Source organism: Pseudophryne corroboree, chromosome 3 (assembly GCF_028390025.1).
Source record: "Pseudophryne corroboree isolate aPseCor3 chromosome 3, aPseCor3.hap2, whole genome shotgun sequence".
Taxonomy (NCBI): Eukaryota; Metazoa; Chordata; class Amphibia; order Anura; family Myobatrachidae; genus Pseudophryne; species Pseudophryne corroboree.
The window spans coordinates 610403730-610425648 of record NC_086446.1 but is presented as its reverse complement, the minus strand read 5'-3'; the positions used below and the strand labels follow the sequence as shown (position 1 = coordinate 610425648).

The window sequence follows — 21919 nt, the reverse complement described above, 5'->3', positions numbered from 1 at the left end:
GTACCAACCAATCAGCTCCTGTCATTTTTCAAACACAGCCTGTAACACGGAAGTTAAAAGCTGATTGGTTGGTACTTTATCACCGTGCTATTTATCACTCTCCAAGGCTTGGTAAATGGGGGCCCTGATTTGCTGCATTACCATGTATCTTATTGGCATCAATATTTGATGTTATGGTGTGAGGTTCTCCCAAACATTGTGTTTCTTGATATCTACTGTGAACAGTTTGTGACTTCACATTGCTTCCCATTTCCTCCACCCACTGTACCTATGATTTCGCTTTTGAACCCCTTTAGTCCCTTTTTTAATATCATTTTCTCAAAATGGAAAAAATAAGACAAAATACAATATGCTTGGGACTAAGAATTTCTGATGTTTTTTTATTTGCCTCTGTTTAGAATATACAAAATACAATCATTTATATTTCTCAACACTCTGTCCTATATTCTTGTCTTTATGAAACTGCTTAGCAGCGCTCCTCGCAGTGCCTGTAGGAAGAACCAACTGTTGATCACATCTGTGCCTATGACACAATCATCAAATAGCAGCAATGATTTCATGTTTTCTTGCTGGTTTTTGGAACATTCGTGAGTAGCAGGTCTCCTGGTAAGGAATCTCCTACTCATGTAGTAATGCTTGCAGAAATATAATCAACACACTAAACCAAGGGGGACACATTGGAAAAAAGTTTATTACGTTGATAAATAACATTAGTGACTCTAGTGTGGCATAATATGTTTCTCAGACCTAAATAAAATACGTCAGGCATCGTTTCATAACACGGACGTTAAAAACATCTATCTCAACACATCCAATCACAGTGCAACAAAATATTCATATAAAAGTGTACAACCTCTCAGATCTCAGGAACATTGGTGTAACAGCTAAAAAAAAATAGTGGCTTCCTAACAACAGATACATGTTGAATTTTGCCTGACTTTTAAGAACAAAACATACATGTGGAATTGATACATACTAGTAACACAACACTATTCATACAAGCAATGAGAAATGTCATCGACATCAGATTTACCATGTGCGTCCGGTGCTCTCTTAGGAATTCTGGGTGTACTCTGTTAGCCCTCAGGATGCTGAAACTGATACAGGCCCTACGGCCCAGGACAACATCTATTTGTAAGACGCAACCAACGGTAAAATGTAGTATTGAAACCAAACAAAATAACTTCGCAAAAGTCCTTTATAGACTTTCAACTTATGGAATCCAGCTTTTGGGTCAACAGCGATCGCTGTGAATTAACGGGTGAAACTGAAAAAGGAAAACTGTAGAGGTCTTAACAAACTGATAAATAAAGTATAAAATAACAATAAATTATAAACAGATATCAATGGCCTAAGAGCAGGTGGTGGTAGTTGAGGAGTGATACAGACAAGAGTCCAGTAACAGCCGATGCTGAAGAGAATACTCTTCCTATGATGGTCTCCTACTTCCCTATGGTTAGATTCCTATGGACAGTGCAGCTGGAAGAGCCCAGCTCTGTTAAAGTTACTGCTTGAAATGAAAGTGCTGGAAAAGGCAGGAAAACACAAGCAAGATGATCCAATCTTTAATTCTGCTCAGCATCGCGAAGTCTGCACCCAACAGCAGTGATCAGAGCTGCTCCCTTTCCACTGCCATCCTCTGAGAGCAGGAAGGAGACTTTACACTTTGGAGCAAGGTCTGCAACCGTCTGGTGCATGATTCTGGAGAAGCTGCAAAATAAATAATGTATTAATCATTCAAGTTCTGACTATGGTATAAATAATTTAGGGACTATCTGTAAACTGCCTGCCAACTGCCTTATGTGCGAGGTCTCTTTATTAATTATGGCACCAGTAGACAGAGTGTTGCATTGTCTTGTAAGCCTAGGGGATTATAGGTTCAGCTGTCCATACTTGGGTGTTCATTGTTCTACTATCCAGTGTATATACACTGCATGAACCTGTGATTGTGATTATACTTCTCCAGCTTTGAACTAGGCTCAGCCCGCGGACTTTGTACTACAACTGCTAAACTGATTCCCGATGTTTCTCCCTTGTAGTCTCTTATGCTTTATAGATATGCACCAATAACCCTGTGCAGAAGTCCTCGCGGCAACAGGGTACCGGCAGTTAAGTGGCTAGAGCGCAATCCCACAGTCTTGCCAACACTGGGATGCTATGAGTAATGTAATGTAGAGCTGGATGTCACCTACTAACATAACACACATCACTCTCATGTCTGCAAATGTTACTATCACATTTTGGACATAACTGTGGTCCAGCAGGTGGCGCTCCAACTTCTGGCCACACTGAAGGAAGGGAATGAAAATGCTTTTTAAAGCTTTCAAAGCTTTGGACCTGTTGGGCTTTAAACTAGTGATGTGCACCGGACATTTTTCGGGTTTTGTGTTTTGGTTTTGGATTCGGTTCCGCGGCCGTGTTTTGGATTCGGACGCGTTTTGGCAAAACCTCACCGAAAATTTTTTGTCGGATTCGGGTGTGTTTTGGATTCGGGTGTTTTAAAAAAAACCCCCTAAAAAACAGCTTAAATCATAGAATTTGGGGGTCATTTTGATCCCATAGTATTATTAACCTCAATTACCATAATTTCCACTCATTTCCAGTCTATTCTGAACACCTCACACCTCACAATATTATTTTTATTCCTACAATTTGCACCGAGGTCGCTGGATGGCTAAGCTAAGCGACACAAGTGGCCGACACAAACACCTGGCCCATCTAGGAGTGGCACTGCAGTGTCAGACAGGATGGCACTTCAAAAAAATTGTCCCCAAACAGCACATGATGCAAAGAAAAAAAGAGACGCACCAAGGTCGCTGTTTGACTAAGCTAAGCGACACAAGTGGCCGACACAAACACCTGGCCCATCTTGGAGTGGCACTGCAGTGTCAGGCAGGATGGCACTTCAAAAAAATTGTCCCCAAACAGCACATGATGCAAAGAAAAAAAGAGGCGCACCAAGGTCGCTGTGTGACTAAGCTAAGCGACACAAGTGGCCGACACAAACACCTGGCCCATCTAGGAGTGGCACTGCAGTGTCAGGCAGGATGGCACTTCAAAAAAATTGTCCCCAAACAGCACATGATGCAAAGAAAAAAAGAGGCGCACCAAGGTCGCTGTGTGACTAAGCTAAGCGACACAAGTGGCCGACACAAACACCTGGCCCATCTAGAAGTGGCACTGCAGTGTCAGGCAGGATGGCACTTCAAAAAAATTGTCCCCAAACAGCACATGATGCAAAGAAAAATGAAAGAAAAAAGAGGTGCAAGATGTAATTGTCCTTGGGCCCTCCCACCCACCCTTATGTTGTATAAACAGGACATGCACACTTTAACGAACCCATCATTTCAGTGACAGGGTCTGCCACACGACTGTGACTGAAATGACTGGTTGGTTTGGGCCCCCACCAAAAAAGAAGCAATCAATCTCTCCTTGCACCAACTGGCTCTACAGAGGCAAGATGTCCACCTCATCATCATCCTCCGATTCCTCACCCCTTTCACTGTGTACATCCCCCTCCTCACAGATTATTAATTCGTCCCCACTGGAATCCACCATCTCAGGTCCCCGTGTACTTTCTGAAGGCAATTGCTGCTGGTGAATGTCTCCACGGAGGAATTGATTATAATTCATTTTGATGAACATCATCTTCTCCACATTTTCTGGAAGTAACCTCGTACGCCGATTGCTGACAAGGTGAGCGGCTGCACTAAACACTCTTTCGGAGTACACACTGGAGGGAGGGCAACTTAGGTAGAATAAAGCCAGTTTGTGCAAGGGCCTCCAAATTGCCTCTTTTTCCTGCCAGTATACGTACGGACTGTCTGACGTGCCTACTTGGATGCGGTCACTCATATAATCCTCCACCATTCTTTCAATGGTGACAGAATCATATGCAGTGACAGTAGACGACATGTCAGTAATCGTTGGCAGGTCCTTCAGTCCGGACCAGATGTCAGCACTCGCTCCAGACTGCCCTGCATCACCGCCAGCGGGTGGGCTCGGAATTCTTAGCCTTTTCCTCGCACCCACAGTTGCGGGAGAATGTGAAGGAGGAGATGTTGACGGGTCACGTTCCGCTTGACTTGACAATTTTCTCACCAGCAGGTCTTTGAACCTCTGCAGACTTGTGTCTGCCGGAAAGAGATACAACGTAGGTTTTAAATCTAGGATCGAGCACGGTGGCCAAAATGTAGTGCTCTGATTTCAACAGATTGACCACCCGTGAATCCTGGTTAAGCGAATTAAGGGCTCCATCCACAAGTCCCACATGCCTAGCGGAATCGCTCTGTTTTAGCTCCTCCTTCAATGTCTCCAGCTTCTTCTGCAAAAGCCTGATGAGGGGAATGACCTGACTCAGGCTGGCAGTGTCTGAACTGACTTCACGTGTGGCAAGTTCAAAGGGTTGCAGAACCTTGCACAACGTTGAAATCATTCTCCACTGCGCTTGAGTCAGGTGCATTCCCCCTCCTTTGCCTATATCGTGGGCAGATGTATAGGCTTGAATGGCCTTTTGCTGCTCCTCCATCCTCTGAAGCATATAGAGGGTTGAATTCCACCTCGTTACCACCTCTTGCTTCAGATGATGGCAGGGCAGGTTCAGGAATGTTTGGTGGTGCTCCAGTCTTCTGTACGCGGTGCCTGAATGCCGAAAGTGGCCCGCAATTCTTCGGGCCACCGACAGCATCTCTTGCACGCCCCTGTCGTTTTTTAAATAATTCTGCACCACCAAATTCAATGTATGTGCAAAACATGGGACGTGCTGGAATTTGCCCAGATGTAATGCACGCACAATATTGCTGGCGTTGTCCGATGTCACAAATCCCCAGGAGAGTCCAATTGGGGTAAGCCATTCTGCGATGATCTTCCTCAGTTCCCGTAAGAGGTTGTCAGCTGTGTGCCTCTAATAGAAAGCGGTGATACAAAGCGTAGCCTGCCTAGGAACGAGTTGGCGTTTGCGAGATGCTGCTACTGGTGCCGCCGCTGCTGTTCTTGCTGCGGGAGGCAATACATCTACCCAGTGGGCTGTCACAGTCATATAGTCCTGAGTCTGCCCTGCTCCACTTGTCCGTGGTTAAGTGGACATTGGGTACAACTGCATTTTTTAGGACACTGGTGAGTCTTTTTCTGAGGTCTGTGTACATTTTCGGTATCGCCTGCCTAGAGAAATGGAACCTAGATGGTATTTGGTACCGGGGACACAGTACCTCAATCAAGTCTATAGTTGCCTCTGAATTAACGATGGATACCGGAACCACGTTTCTCACCGCCCAGGCTGCCAAGGCCTGAGTTATCTGCTTTGCAGCAGGATGACTGCTGTGATATTTCATCTTCCTCGCAAAGGACTGTTGGACAGTCAATTGCTTACTGGAAGTAGTACAAGTGGTCTTCCGACTTCCCCTCTGGAATGACGATCGACTCCCAGCAGCAACAACAGCAGCGCCAGCAGCAGTAGGCGTTACACTCAAGGATGCATCGGAGGAATCCCAGGCAGGAGAGGACTCGTCAGACTTGACAGTGACATGGCCTGCAGGACTATTGGCTTTCCTGGGTAAGGAGGAAATTGACACTGAGGGAGTTGGTGGTGTGGTTTGCAGGAGCTTGGTTACAAGAGGAAGGGATTTAGTGGTCAGTGGACTGCTTCCGCTGTCATCCAAAGTTTTTGAACTTGTCACTGACTTATGATGAATGCGCTGCAGGTGACGTATAAGGGAGGATGTTTTGAGGTGGTTAACGTCCTTACCGCTACTTATTACAGCTTGACAAAGGCAACACACGGCTTGACACCTGTTGTCCGCATTTGTGTTGAAATAATTCCACACCGAAGAGGTGATTTTTTTTGTATTTTGACCAGGTATGTCATTGGCCATATTCGTCCCACGGACAACAGGTGTCTCCCCGGGTGCCTGACTTAAACAAACCACCTCACCATCAGAATCCTCCTTGTCAATTTCCTCCCCAGTGCCAGCAACACCCATATCCTCATCCTGGTGTACTTCAACATTGACATCTTCAATTTGACTATCAGGAACTGGACTGCGGGTGCTCCTTCCAGCACTTGCAGGGGGCGTGCAAATGGTGGAAGGCGCAAGCTCTTCCCGTCCAGTGTTGGGAAGGTCAGGCATCGCAACCGTCACAATTGGACTCTCCTTGGGGATTTGTGATTTAGAAGAACGCACAGTTCTTTGCTGTGCTTTTGCAGGCTTAAGTCTTTTCATTTTTCTAGCGAGAGGATGAGTGCTTCCATCCTCATGTGAAGCTGAACCACTAGCCATGAACATAGGCCAGGGCCTCAGCCGTTCCTTGCCACTCCGTGTCGTAAATGGCATATTGGCAAGTTTACGCTTCTCCTCAGACGCTTTCAATTTAGATTTTTGGGTCATTTTACTGAACTTTTGTTTTTTGGATTTTACATGCTCTCTACTATGACATTGGGCATCGGCCTTGGCAGACGACGTTGATGGCATTTCATCGTCTCGGCCATGAGTAGTGGCAGCAGCTTCAGCACGAGGTGGAAGTGGATCTTGATCTTTCCCTATTTTACCCTCCACATTTTTGTTCTCCATTTTTTAATGTGTGGAAATATATGCCAGTATCAATAGCAATGGCCTACTACTATATATACTGCGCACAACTAAAATGCACCACAGGTATAGAATGTAGATGGATAGTATACTTAATGATGACACAGAGGTAGGCACAGCAGTGGCCTTCCGTATCGTACTGCTATATATAGTATACTGGTGGTCACTGTGTCAGCAAACTGCAAAACTAAAATGCACCACAGGTATAGAATGTAGATGGATAGTATACTTAATGACGACCCAGAGGTAGGCACAGTAGTGGCCTTCCGTATCGTACTGCTATATATAGTATACTGGTGGTCACTGTGTAAGCAAACTGCAAAACTAAAATGCACCACAGGTATAGAATGCAGATGGATAGTATACTTAATGACGACACAGAGGTAGGCACAGCAGTGGCCTACCGTATCGTACTGCTATATATAGTATACTGGTGGTCACTGTGTCAGCAAACTGCAAAACTAAAATGCACCACAGGTATAGAATGTAGATGGATAGTATACTTAATGACGACACAGAGGTAGGCACAGCAGTGGCCTTCCGTACCGTACTGCTATATATAGTATACTGGTGGTCACTGTGTCAGCAAACTGCAAAACTAAAATGCACCACAGGTATAGAATGTAGATGGATAGTATACTTAATGACGACACAGAGGTATGCACAGCAGTGGCCTTCCGTATCGTACTGCTATATATAGTATACTGGTGGTCACTGTGTCAGCAAACTGCAAAACTAAAATGCACCACAGGTATAGAATGTAGACCTTTAATGTGTAAAACAGGCATGTCCAAACTGCAGCCCTCCAGCTGTTGTGAAACTACATATCCCAGCATGCCCTGACACAGTTTTTGCTGTCAGAGAATGCTAAAGCTGTGTCAGGGCATGCTGGGATGTGTAGTTTCTCAACAGCTGGAGGGTCGCAGTTTGGACATGCCTGGTGTAAAACAAGCAAGAGAAGAGACTACTTTTGAGCTAAAAGAGTTTGGCAAGGAAGACTGGAGAATAAATCCAATGCAAGGATAGAGAGACTTAGGTCTGCATGTAGCCATCACCAGACGAAGAAAGAAAAGTAATATATAATGAGACGGCAGAGTGAATCAATGCATCCTTTTTTTTTTTTTGGCCAGACTACTGGCTAGAGTGCTGCGTTCCGAGAGTGCCACATTGTATATTCAAATGGTTGAGGATGGGAACGGGATGCGCCATACCCTTACCAGAGATATAGCCGACACATTTCACTCGCACTATACCAAATTGTACAACCTGCAGAGCCCTGGATCCCATAATACTCTCTCAGATTCCTGGGATTTAGTTGAAAAATATCTTAGTGAGATGGGACTCCCGAGGCTGTCAGTAGATGTTAGCGATTGGCTGGACTCCCCTTTTTCTGTCCAGGAGCTAGAACAGGCTCTTAAAGAGACACCCTCAGGCAGGAGCCCGGGCCCAGGCGGCTTTACTACCTCGTATTACAAGTTCTTTAAAGACATTCTTCTGCCCAAGACGCTGACAGCTTTTAATGTGGTCTCTGCCGATTGTGGTTTCTCACCCCAAGCCCTGGAAGCCTTCATTACGGTTATACCAAAAGAAGGCAAGGATCCAGCCCAATGCGCAAGCTACCGCCTGATATCACTTCTCAACACGGATGTCAAATGTATGATAAGCTGATTGCAAACAGATTGAAACTCTTACTCCCAAATATTATCCATTCGGACCAAGTGGCATGTGTGCCCGGGAGGGAGGCTCGGGATAACACAACTAAAATAATAGACTTAATACACCTGGCCTCTATAGGCCATACCCCTGTAGTGTTGCTGTCTACTGATGCCGAAAAGGCTTTTGACAGGATAAGCTGGGTCTTCATGGAGGGGGTCCTGAGACACCTAGGCCTAGAAACCATTTCCCTTCATCGTAATCAGGCACTTTATAGCTTCCCTTCTGCGAGAATCAAAATTAATGGGGACCTGTCCAAGCCGGTCCTTATTAAGAATGGTACATGACAGGGCTGTCCTCTTTTGCCTCTTATATTTATATTGTGCATGGAGGCTCTGGCTAGTACCATTAGACTTAACCCATATATTTTCCGGTCTTAAAGTAGGGGAGAATGAATATAAACTAGCGCTGTTTGCGGATAACCTATTGACTGTGATATTGAATCCCACTTTCAATCCCCAACCTGATGCTTGAATTTTGTAGGTTTGGTTCCCTATCCAACTTTAAAATCAATTATTCAAAGTCTGTGGCAGTGAATGTGTCGGCTTCTTCTCAATTATTACAGGGTCTTACGAAATCATTCCCGCTTACCTGGCATCCTACTAGTATTAAGTACCTGGGTGTCATTATCCATATTGATCTTACGCGCCTCTTTGACTTTAAAAAATTGATTGTTACTCTCCGCTCAGAATTTAGGGATTGGGGTAACAAAAGACTTTCCTGGCTAGGCAAACTTAGGGCTATATTCAATAAGTGTCGGATCCTTTCCGACAAGCATTGTTGGAAAAGATCCGACAATGACCTATTCAATATGCTCCCAAATCCGACTATCGGATTTGGCCACTGCTGCTGCTGCTCACCCCGAACCCCGCTGCTGCTCCCCTCCCCGCCGGCCAGGCGTCCACATCTTCCGGACCCCGGCGCCGTGGTCAGCAGCAGCACAGCTCTTCCTCCCCGGGCCCGGAGCAGCTGCCCTTCATCAGGTAACGGGTGACCCCCCAGATGACACCTATCCCCCGTGCGCACTGCGGCGGCGGGCGGGGGAGCTGACTGCGGCAGCTGGCGGTGGAGGGAGGCGCTGCCGGGAGTAAGGAGCCTGGCCGGGGGGACGCCCTGCTCAATCCGACTTTTTTTAAAGTCGGATTGAGATTGTCGGAAAGGGGGCCAAAACCTGTCGGATCGTACGGGTACAAAGCGGATCGTTGCTGAGCGATGGATTTAACGAAGAATCCATTCGCACAGCCGATCACAAGGAGATTGACAGGAAGGAGGCGTTTATGGGTGTCAACTGACCGTTTTCTGGGAGTGTTTGGGAAAACACAGGCATGTCCAAGCGGGTGTCTGACGTCAATTCCGGGACCAGACAGGCTGAAGTGATCGCAAAGGGCTGAGTAAGTTCAGACCTACTCAGAAACTGCACAAAATGTTTTTGCAGAGCTCGGCTGCACAGGCGTTCGCACACTTGCAAAGCGAAAATACACTCCCCTATAGGCGGCAATTATCTGATCGCAGTGCTGCAAAATGATCAACTCGGAATGACCCCCTTTGTATGAGGAAATAAGAGACGTTTCCGTCATGCCTTTATTTTTATGCGTAAGCACATGGGGGGGGGGGGGGGGGGGGGGTCTCCAGCTACCTCATTTTTCCTTGACAATGATGCAATCATTCTCCATAAAATATTGGAATGGTCACGTACGGATGATATAAAACATTGGGTTCTTATAGAACTTCCGGGCCACTTTTGCTAGCTCGATTGGCTACTCTGTAATTGAAAGTCACTTAAAAGGTCTTCACAAGATGGTATAGATGCCCCCAGACACTGGGCAAAATGTTTTCTGGTGTACCAGATACGTGTTGGAGGTGTAACAATGCTATAGGTTCCCCGAACCATATCTGGTTGGACTGCCTCTCTTTACGCCCTTTTTGGACCACAGTCATCACTCTCTCTAAAAAGATAGAGGGGTCGGATGTCCCTTCTGAACCCACTTATTGGCTCCTTAACATATTCCCGGGCCCTGTAGCCACATACAAGAAGTCTCTACTAAAGTTCCTCAATAGTGCAGCCAAGGCGGTGATCCCTGTTCGCTGGCGGAGTTCTTCCCTGTCTACTGTGAAAGAGTGATTTGGTAGGATCGACATGTATATGTCGATGGAAGAATTACGGGTGATGCCTGAAAACCACCAGGGCTTTATAACTACATGGTACCCCTTGCTTGACTTTAAGTCCTCGCAGAAATACCAGTTACATGTGACCTGACGCCCACTCATGTATATTCATCAATTTATTTGCTTTTCTTCAGACCTTATCACCTGAAACATAATGGTTCATTGACCCACGGGTGGAAATCCTTTTCTTCCTGACCCTTGTATGGACTGATGGAGTGCCACACTCCCCTATTCCCTTCCACCCCCCCCACCCTCTTTTTTCTGTCTCTCTCTCTCTCTTTTGTTTCTTTAGATTTTTCTTTCTCTTTACTTTTCTGATTTACTGAAGTTTGTTGCTGCCTCGGCAGTATTTGTCTATTTTGGTCAACACGTTGAGTGATGTACTTGAGACAACATTTTGAATACTGTTTTTTGACGTATCCTCTATGTCTCTCTGAAGTTGTTTATCCTAATTGATATATGCTTCTGTGCACTGCTAATTTTTCTGTTTTCGTATATGATGTGTAAAACTTAATAAACATATATCGAAAAAAATAAGATTTTAAACCTACCGATAAATCTTTTTCTCGTAGTCCGTAGAGGATGCTGGGGACTCTGTAAGGACCATGGGGATAGATAGACGGGCTCCGCAGGAGACATGGGCACTTTAATAAAGACTTTAGGTCTGGGTGTGCACTGGCTCCTCCCTCTATGCCCCTCCTCCAGACCTCAGTTAGAGAAACTGTGCCCAGAGGAGACGGACAGTACGAGGAAAGGATTTTAGTTAATCCAAGGGCAAGATTCATACCAGCCACACCAATCACACCGTATAACTTGTGTATTTATTAAACAGTTAACAGTATGAAAAACAATGCAGCATCAGTGCAAAACTGATGAAACTATAACATAACCCTTATGTAAGCAAAACTATATACAAGTCTCGCAGAAGTAGTCCGCACTTGGGACGGGCGCCCAGCATCCTCTACGGACTACGAGAAAAAGATTTACCGGTAGGTTTAAAATCTTATTTTCTCTAACGTCCTAGAGGATGCTGGGGACTCCGTAAGGACCATGGGGATTATACCAAAGCTCCCAAACGGGCGGGAGAATGCGGATGACTCTGCAGCACCGATTGAGCAAACAGGAGGTCCTCCTCAGCCAGGGTATCAAACTTATAGAACTTTGCAAAGGTGTTTGAACCCGACCAAGTAGCAGCTCGGCATAGTTGTAGTGCCGAGACCCCTCGGGCAGCCGCCCAAGACGAGCCCACCTTCCTGGTAGAATAGGCTCTGACAGATTTAGGTAACGGCAATCCAGCCGTAGAATGAGCCTGCTGAATCGTGTTACAGATCCAGCTAGCAATAGTCTGCTTTGAAGCAGGGGCGCCAACCTTGTTGGCTGCATATAGCACAAACAGTGCTTCTGTTTTCCTGACTCGAGACAAAGCCGCCAATTCCGACACTCGCCTAGCTGAAGCCAAGGCTAATAACATGACCACCTTCCAAGTGAGATATTTTAACTCCACCGTATGAAGTGGTTCAAACCAGTGCGACTTAAGGAAACTCAACACCACGTTAAGGTCCCAAGGCGCCAGCGGAGCTATAAAAGGAGGCTGAATATGCAGTACTCCCTTCACAAAAGTCTGTACTTCTGGGAGAGAAGCCAATTCTTTTTGAAAGAAAATGGATAAGGCCGAAATCTGAACCTTAATGGAGCCTAATTTTAGGCCCAAATTCACTCCAGTCTGTAGGAAGTGAAGGAAACGGCCCAGATAGAATTCTTCCGTAGGAGCATTCCTGGTCTCACACCAAGAAACATATTTTCGCCATATCTGGTGATAATGTTTCGCTGTCACGTCTTTCCTAGCCTTTATCAGAGTAGGAATGACCTCATCTGGAATGCCCTTCGCCGCTAGGATCCGGCGTTCAACCGCCATGCGGTCAAACGCAGCCGCGGTAAGTCTTGGAACAGACAGGGCCCCTGTTGCAACAGGTCCTGTCGTAGAGGAAGAGGCCACGGATCTCCAGTGAGCATTTCCAGCAGATCCGGATACCAGGTCCTTCTTGGCCAATCTGGAACAATGATAATGGTTCTCACTCCTCTTTTTCTTATTATTCTCAACACCTTGGGTATGAGCGGAAGAGGAGGAAACACATAGACCGACTGGAACACCCACGGTGTCACTAGGGCGTCTACTGCTACCGCCTGAGGGTCTTTTGATCTGGCGCAATACCTCTGCAGCTTTCTGTTGAGACGGGACGCCATCATGTCTATCTGGGGCAGTCCCCACTGACTTGCAATCTGTGCGAAGACTTCCTGATGAAGCCCCCACTCTCCTGGATGCAGGTCATGTCTGCTGAGGAAGCCTGCTTCCCAGTTGTCCACTCCCGGAATGAACACTGCTGACAGTGCGCTTACATGATTTTCCGCCCAGCGAAGAATCCTGGTGGCTTCCGCCATTGCCACTCTGCTCCTTGTGCCGCCTTGGCGGTTTACATGAGCCACTGCGGTGATGTTGTCTGACTGGATCAGAACTGGTTGGTCGCGAAGTAAGATCTCCGCTTGACGTAGGGCGTTGTATATGGCCCTCAGCTCCAGGATGTTGATGTGAAGACAAGTCTCTTGACTTGTCCAAAGTCCTTGGAAGTTTCTTCCCTGTGTGACTGCTCCCCACCCTCTGAGGCTCGCGTCCGTGGTCACCAGGATCCAGTCCTGAATGCCGAACCTGCGGCCTTCTAAATGGTGAGCACTCTGCAGCCACCACAGGAGAGATACCCTGGCTCTGGGGGACAGGGTGATCTGCTGATGAATTTGTAGATGTGACCCGGACCACTTGTCCAATAGGTCCCATTGGAAAGTCCTTGCATGGAATCTGCCGAAGGGAATGGCTTTGTATGTTGCCACCATCTTTCCCAAGACTTGAGTGCAATGATGTACTGACACTTGTTTTGGCTTCAATAGGTTCTTGACTAGAGTCATGAGTTCCTGAGCTTTTTCTATCGGAAGAAAACCCTTTTTCTGGTCTGTGTCCAGAATCATGCCCAAGAAGGTCAGACGAGTCGTAGGAACCAGCTGCGACTTCGGGATATTGAGAATCCAGCCGTGTTGCTGTAACACCTTCAGTGAAAGGGACGCTGTTCAGTAACTTCTCTTGTGATCTCGCTTTTATGAGGAGATCGTCCAAGTATGGGATAACTGTGACACCCTGCTTGCGCAGGAGCACCATCATTTCCACCATTACCTTGGTGAAAATCCTCGGGCCGTGGAAAGCCCAAACGGCAACGTCTGAAATTGGTAATGACAATCCTGTACCGCAAATCTCAGGTACGCCTGGTGAGGTGGATAAATGGGAACATGAAGGTATGCATCCTTTATGTCCAGAGATACCATAAAATCCCCCCCTTCCAGGCTGGCGATGACCGCTCTGAGCGATTCCATCTTGAACTTGAACCGTTTTAAGTATAGGTTCAGGGATTTTAAATTCAAAATGGGTCTGACCGAACCGAAGACGTGCCCCCACTGGGGCGGACTCCCTCAGCGGAGCCCCAGCGTCATGCGGTGAATTTTGCAGAGGCCGGGGAGGACTTCTGTTCCTGGGAACTAGCTGTGTTGTGCAGCTTTTTCCCTCTGCCCTTACCTCTGGCAAGAAAGGACGATCCACGTACTCTTTTGCTTTTATTTGAACGAAAGGACTGCATTTGATAATGTGTCGCTTTCTTAGTCTGTGAGGGAACATAAGGCAAAAAATTCGATTTACCTGCCGTAGCTGTGGTGAGGAGGTCCGAGAGACCTTCCCCAAACAATTCCTCACCCTTGTAAGGCAAAACCTCCATATGCCTCTGAGTCGGCATCACCTGTCCACTGCTGGGTCCATAAGACACGCCTAGCAGAAATAGACATAGCGTTTATTCTGGAACCCAGTAGACTAATGTCTCTTTGAGCATCTCTCATATATAAGACAGCATCTTTTATATGCCCTAGGGTCAATAAAATGGTATCCTTATCTAGGATCTCAATATCCGCTGAAAATGAGTCTGTCCATGCTGCTACAGCGCTACAAACCCAGGCCGACGCAATTGCCGGTCTGAGTAATGTACCAGAATGTGTGTAAATGGACTTCAAGGTAACCTCCTGCTTGCGGTCAGCAGGATCCTTAAGGGTAGCCGTATCTTGGGATGGCAGCGCTATCTTTTTTGATAAGCGTGTCAATGCTTTGTCTACCCTAGGGGAGGATTCCCACCGTATCCTGTCCGTTGGCGGGAAAGGATACGCCATAAGAATCCTTTTGGGAATCTGCAGTTTTTTGTCTGGAGATTCCCAAGCTTTTTCACATAACTCGTTCAACTCATGTGAGGAGGGAAAAGTTACCTCAGGTTTCTTTCCCTTATACATGTGTACCCTCATGTCAGGGACAGGGGGTTCCTCTGTGATATGCAAAACATCTTTTATTGCCATAATCATATAACGAATACATTTAGCCACTTTTGGCTGTAACTTTGCATCATCGTAGTCGACACTGGAGTCAGAATCCGTGTCGGTATCTGTGTCTCCTATTTGGGATAGTGGGCGCTTTTGAGACCCCGAAGGTCCCGGCGACATAGGGACAGACATGGGTTGACTCCCTGACTGTTCCCTAGCTTAAGCTTTGTCTAATCTTTTGTGCAATAAATTTACATTAGCACTTAAAACATTCCACATATCCATCCAGTCAGGTGTCAGCGCTGCCGACGGAGACCTCACATTCATACGCTCCCCCTCCTCCCTAGGCGAGCCTTCTACCATAGACATGTCGACACACGCGTACCGACACACCACACACACAGGGAAACTCTTATCTGAAGACAGTTTCCCCACCAGGCCCTTTGGAGAGACAGAGAGAGAGTATGCCAGCACACACCCCAGCGCTATATGACCCAGGAAGAAACACAAAATGTTTACCCAGTAGCGCCTTTTTATGTATATGCGCCAATTATGTGCCCCCCCCTCTTGAAAAACCCTCTGTCACCGTGAGTAAGCAGGGGAGAGTCCGGGGAGCTTCCTCTCAGCGCTGTGCTGTGGAGAAAATGGCGCTGGTGAGTGCTGAGGGAGAAGCCCCGACCCCTCGGCGGCGGGCTTCTGTCCCGCTCAAAAATCTTAAAAAACTGGCGGGGGCTCTTTATATACATGTACAGTGCCCAGCTGTACATGTATATATGTATTTTTGCCAAAGGAGAGGTTTATATGCTGCGCGGCTCTGGGACGGACGGCGAGGGTAAGACCTGCGTACCAATCTCTCTGGAGCTAATGGTGTCCAGTAGCCTAAGAAACAGAGCCTTGAAACTCACAGAAGTAGGTCTGTTTCTCTCTCCTCAGTCCCTCGATGCAGGGAGTCTGCTGCCAGCAGGCTCCCTGAAAATAAAAAACCTAACTAAAATTCTTTCTGACAGGAAACTCAGGAGATATCGAAGCAAAAGGAGCGACCGTGCACCGGTATATTATAAATTGTGAGAATTGTAGAAAACCAACAATTGGACAATTATAGTATTGGAAAGGATATTTAAACCTTTCAAAATATAGTCCCTATTGGTGGTGCGCCCAGAGCTAGAAAGTACAGATACTAACGAGAAGAGAGAAAGAAAGCTCTTGTGTGGGCGCACTCTTGTGATTGTAAAGAGAAAAGTTCTTTGGTTATTGATATTGATAAAACTTAATTTTTATTAATAAACAATTAAAAATTATTACCCCTCAACGATCCAGGAAAGAATATAAGCATAAAAAGACGTGAGAAAATATAAAATGTTCTGGTCTGTCAATCACACAAGAAGGATTAGAAAGGCTGCAGACACTTGATAGTCTGACACCCGTTTCTCCTGACCAGTACAGATAATCTGTATTAATGAGACCGACCAGGGAGGTCAATGGTATGTCTTGGAGAACCACTTGAATATGGTTAATAGTGAGCAATTGAGTGTTCACCTGTTATTCCATATTGTGCAGAGTTAGAAATATCTATATTGACACAATCTGGACGCGGTAAGGATAGGAAGAAAATGGTTTGTGAATGAATCAAAAGGTGGTGATACTACTGTTGGTGTCCACCCTTCAAAAGAAGGGGAATAGTCCCTACTCTACAACACCAGGTATTCCCAGGGAGTCGCCTCTCAAGGTACTGACCCGGCCCAACGCTGTTTAGCTTCCAAGATCGGACGAGATCGGGCATTAGCAGCGTGGTATGATAGTAGAGAGGCTATCTACCAATGAGAGTGCACCTAGATGAAATGGTAGAGTGGAGATTTTGGAAGATAAGGTCATATGTGTGACAACTGTTTCACCCTGCCTAACGTGGAAAGCAGATCTACACACTATATGACCTTATCTTCCAAAATCTCCACTCTACCATTTCATCTAGGTGCACTCTCATTGGTAGATAGCCTCTCTACTATCATACCACGCTGCTAATGCCCGATCTCGTCCGATCTTGGAAGCTAAACAGCGTTGGGCCGGGTCAGTACCTTGAGAGGCGACTCCCTGGGAATACCTGGTGTTGTAGAGCAGGGACTATTCCCCTTCTTTTGAAGGGTGGACACCAACAGTAGTATCACCACCTTTTGATTCATTCACAAACCATTTTCTTCCTATCCTTACCGCGTCCAGATTGTGTCAATATAGATATTTCTAACTCTGCACAATATGGAATAACAGGTGAACACTCAATTGCTCACTATTAACCATATTCAAGTGGTTCTCCAAGACATACCATTGACCTCCCTGGTCGGTCTCATTAATACAGATTATCTGTACTGGTCAGGAGAAACGGGTGTCAGACTATCAAGTGTCTGCAGCCTTTCTAATCCTTCTTGTGTGATTAACAGACCAGAACATTTTATATTTTCTCACGTCTTTTTATGCTTATATTCTTTCCTGGATCATTGAGGGGTAATAATTTTTAATTGTTTATTAATAAAAATTAAGTTTTATCAATATCAATAACCAAAGAACTTTTCTCTTTACAATCACAAGAGTGCGCCCACACAAGAGCTTTCTTTCTCTCTTCTCGTTAGTAGGAAACTCAGGAGAGCTCCCTGTAATGCACCCAGTCTCCACTGGGCACAGTATCAAACTGAGGTCTGGAGGAGGGGCATAGAGGGAGGAGCCAGTGCACACCCAGACCTAAAGTCTTTCTTAAAGTGCCCATGTCTCCTGCGGAGCCCGTCTATCCCCATGGTCCTTACGGAGTCCCCAGCATCCTCTAGGACGTAAGAGAAAAAATGCATCCTTTTTTTTATACAAACAAAACAGCTCACCCTGTGTTTGATGGACTGTACTTATACACACAATGTGACAAATATATATATATATCTATTGTGGGATTAAATGAATTAGTCTAAATCTCTATACTTACTGTGGATGCAATTTATATAAAGTTCCATCAACACCAACTGTGACTTCCAAATGGTCCAGGCCTCTGTTTTCTCGTATCTTATCCACAACAGCTGCCATCCCAGCACCACACAACTGTGCTGCTCTTCTTGATACAACGCCACAAACCTCTTTGACGATTATACTGTCATCACATGTGCTGTTTAGACCCAGCTGCTGAAGGATTGCCCGTACTTGCAGCAAAGCTAACCTATCACTGTAAAGACGAGACACATTGTGTTATCACCTCCTGTTTCCAGAGCTTATGTACATGCACAGCCCAATGTGGTTCAAAGGACATAGAGATTCTTAACGTGATATAAGAGATGTGCACATTTTTGGCACGGACATTGAATAATTTGGGACATGTATCCAGTCTAGACTGCTAACGCAACACACTTGTTGCTTAATTTTGTAGTCAACAGGAGCTGATTGGTTGGTACTTTATCTCTCACCAAGCTTTGAAAAATGTCCAGCTGGGTGTACTTTAGTGTTCCAAAAAAACATGTTATTCAAGAGTGAGAGTTAAACAACTACTCTTAATACAACAATCACTGAAAGCCATATTTATACAAGTTGCTTTGCCACATGTATAAGGTTTCTGCCACTGGAAAACCAATGGTAAATAGAGATTTTTCTGTAATATGGACTTGTAATTGATGCTCATTAACACGATTAGTGGAAACTTATTCTGTCAATTGCAGTACTGCATTTGCATCCCACAGGGAATCAGTGAGTGGTTTATGGATTAAGAACACGTCAGGCTAAATCTACCGAGTGGCATTTATCAAAGTTGATGGATTTAAAAGGAAGCAACAATACTAAATACAAAACCAGGGGTGCTTTGTAAGAATTGCCCCTTTGAATGGAGTGGCTGAAACCATCAAATATGTGGAAGCTTTAAAAAGCATGGCTTAGTAGATTTAGCACAATATGTCACAGATTTATACCACTTTTCCACCAAAAACCCAGGTCTGACCCAGGTTGTTGGACACAGTTCCAACCCAGGTCAGACCCTGTTTACACTGCACCTTGGAAACGGGTCTGGCCTACATGTCAATTACAGACACTCCCTTGAGGAGGACCTCTACATACAGGCATAACCTGGGTCAGATAACCCGAGATGAGCCGTTTACACTGCACCTCCACCTGGGTACAACACTGGCAGCTACCAAGGTCGGATTCCCTGGTCACTCAACCTGGGTTAATTTTCAAGGACCCTTTTACACCAAGCTGTGACCTGGGTAGATCTGGCAATAACTCCAGCTGAGACCCCTCTCAAACAAGGAGCTCAACCCAGCAATATGCCAAGTTGGTGACGTCCCCACTTTACGTGTGCTGGAGTAAAAAGTCTATGGCTGGTGAGGCAGTACCTCCCCTACCTAACTTCTCCGCACATCTGTGATACAAGCTCACCACATTTTCAGCACTATATACTGCTGCACCTGTGTATAATGCCCACATGAACCCTTTGGCTCATATATTGTGTAAATCAGGCTCTGGTACTAGCCAGTGCCTCCTGTGCCATTTACCTCACTGCACGTTCCTGACTGAAACACTAACTGTACACAGGTGGGCTAAATTTAATGAACTTTGTGACCCATTAAGACAACTATTTGCACTATTGCTTATTTATGTATATCTTAGAAAATGAGGTGAATACTTTTGTATCAATTATTATTCTTTTTTTAATTTGTAAATTGTAAATTTTTAAGAATAAGCTTTAGATTGTATTGCTTTGTATACGTTACAAAGTATTTGGTGTGGATCACTGTTAGGAATTTTCTGATGTAAAAAAATGAAAATGGGGTAAATATGTTTTATATACTGTGAATATTCAATGTTTAGTTACAATACTGAACTACTGGCATAGGAAAAAGAATGACAAACTAGGTTCAGTAGATAATACTGGCAAGAGATAGAATTTAAAATGTGACCATATAACAGTTTGCAGATAACGGCAAGAATCCCTATAATCTACAGTAGACGGCATACTGTATTTACAGTATATTTTAGTATTTTGGTCTAGACTAGCATAAATAAATTCTATATTACCTAAATTAATAGTGTGCATAGCTTATACTAACTACGTAAGGTCTTCTAATATGTGGGGCGGTTTGTAATGAAGTCCGAGTTCAGCGGCCATGCAGGATACCGGCCGAACTCGGACGTTTTTTTAAAGGGGCAAACATTTACAAAGCTAAACCATGCCTTATAAATGATTGCCCCTTTAAAAAAAAATCCGAGCTAGGCCGGCATCCCGTATCCACTGAACCCGCACTTCATTACATCCCGGACATGGGTCGCATAGGATAAATGTTTGTCCGCTACTTACCTCTCAATCTGTGAAAGGAATTTTGTCTCAAAGATACTTGTTGTTTTCAAAGCCTCAGAAATCTGACCTCGGAACAGAAATCCTCTTTTTGTAAAGTCGATTAAAATGTTCCGTACAATTTCTCCTAAATACATTCCACTGATCATCTTCTCGTATCTAAGAGCAATATAATTCAGATTAACGAAGTGTAATAGGTAATTATATTAATCAAAATCATCAAATCAATTTACGCTACATCTTTCTTTCAAACATCTCATGAGCTCTTCTGATGTCTGAACAACCTACCTTTGTTTTCCTGAATTTAGTGACAATTCATCAACAGCTTTGTCATATACTGTCCGGATATCGTCCAGACACCCATTATCACCGAATGCTCCCCACTCCATATTTACACACATCCTCCCTTCTTCTCCATCCACCATCTCTACGTTTTTTGTCTCTTCCATGTAACATGCATTGCTGCCAGTACCTGCAACGCATTCACAATGTAGATTACGTTGTTTTATAGAAATGAGAGCCCAGCAACATCACTAGACTCTCTAATAATTTATCATTTTCCTAATAATTCATTAGAAGATGCAGAAAGCCATTCACATAATGTTAGGATACATAACATATACATATCTATATCTATATATAGCAAATGGAAGGACTGCGGCACTCGTATAAGAAGATCTTCTTATACGAGTGCCGCAGTCCTTCCATTTGCTCTATCATACTTCACTGAAGGCACCGCACCAGAATTACTACAGCAACGAGTGACGGTTCATTTTTGCATGTATATCTATATATATATATATATATACAGTAACAGTCAAAGCATTGGACACACTTTCTCATTCATGTGAATGAGAAAGTGTGTCCAAACTTTTGACTGGTACTGTGTATGTATATATATATATATATATATATATACACATACATACATACATACATACATACAGGTTGAGTATCCCTTATCCAAAATACTTGGGACCAGAGGTATTTTGGATATCGGATTTTTTCGTATTTTGGAATAAATGCATACCATAATGAGATATCATAGTGATAGGACCTAAATCTAAGTACAGGATGCATTTGTGTTTCATATACACCTTATACACACAGCCTGAAGGTCATTTTAGCCAATATTTTTTATAACTTTGTACATTAAACAAAGTGTGTGTACACTGACACAATTCAGTTATGTTTCATATACACCTTATACACACAGCCTGAAGGTCATTTAATACAATATTTTTAATAACTTTGTGTATTAAACAAAGATTGTGTACATTGAGTCATCAAAAAACAAAGGTTTCACTATCTCACTCTCAATCAAAAAAGTCCGTATTTCGGAATATTACGTATTTCGGAATATTTGGATATGGGATACTCAACCTGTATATATATATATATATATATATATATATATATAAAATCAAGCTGATCTTAAATTAGCATATTAAATAATTTATTATAAAGCATAATGATGAAATGTTGTTGAAGAAAAGTGTTTTTTTCTGTTCTCTTCAATTACTTTCATATTTATGTTTTAGTTTATCTACTTTTTTTTTTTTTCAATAAACTTTTTATTGAGACATCACAGATATCACATTACATAATAAAATATATAGAAATTGTAAAGTACAATAGTATGAAGAGTTTGTAGCTGGAGTTGTACAACAAATTCACATACATCAAACTGCAGAGACTTTTGCATTATAAATGAGTAATCGTTTAACACAATGTTTGTATTATACAT

The 21919-nt window shown here is 44.3% G+C and overlaps 1 protein-coding gene and 2 pseudogenes across 1 annotated transcript in view; 1 reads left to right on the top strand and 2 right to left on the bottom strand.

The window, feature by feature from the left end:
• Window positions 1–353: 353 nt before the first annotated feature.
• The window catches only part of LOC135056431 (hexokinase-1), a 139181-nt gene continuing 117615 nt past the window's right edge, over window positions 354–21919 (bottom strand). The window contains exons 15-18 of the mRNA XM_063961577.1: window positions 20461–20644; window positions 20176–20331; window positions 17824–18057; window positions 354–1710 (exon numbers count right to left, since the gene is read on the bottom strand). Of these exons, the coding sequence (XP_063817647.1) occupies window positions 1566–1710; window positions 17824–18057; window positions 20176–20331; window positions 20461–20644 (719 nt within the window). The 3' untranslated portion in view covers window positions 354–1565. The remainder of the gene's footprint in view (window positions 1711–17823; window positions 18058–20175; window positions 20332–20460; window positions 20645–21919) is intronic.
• Window positions 16547–16665, bottom strand: LOC134891095 (5S ribosomal RNA; annotated as a pseudogene).
• Window positions 16856–16974, top strand: LOC134890562 (5S ribosomal RNA; annotated as a pseudogene).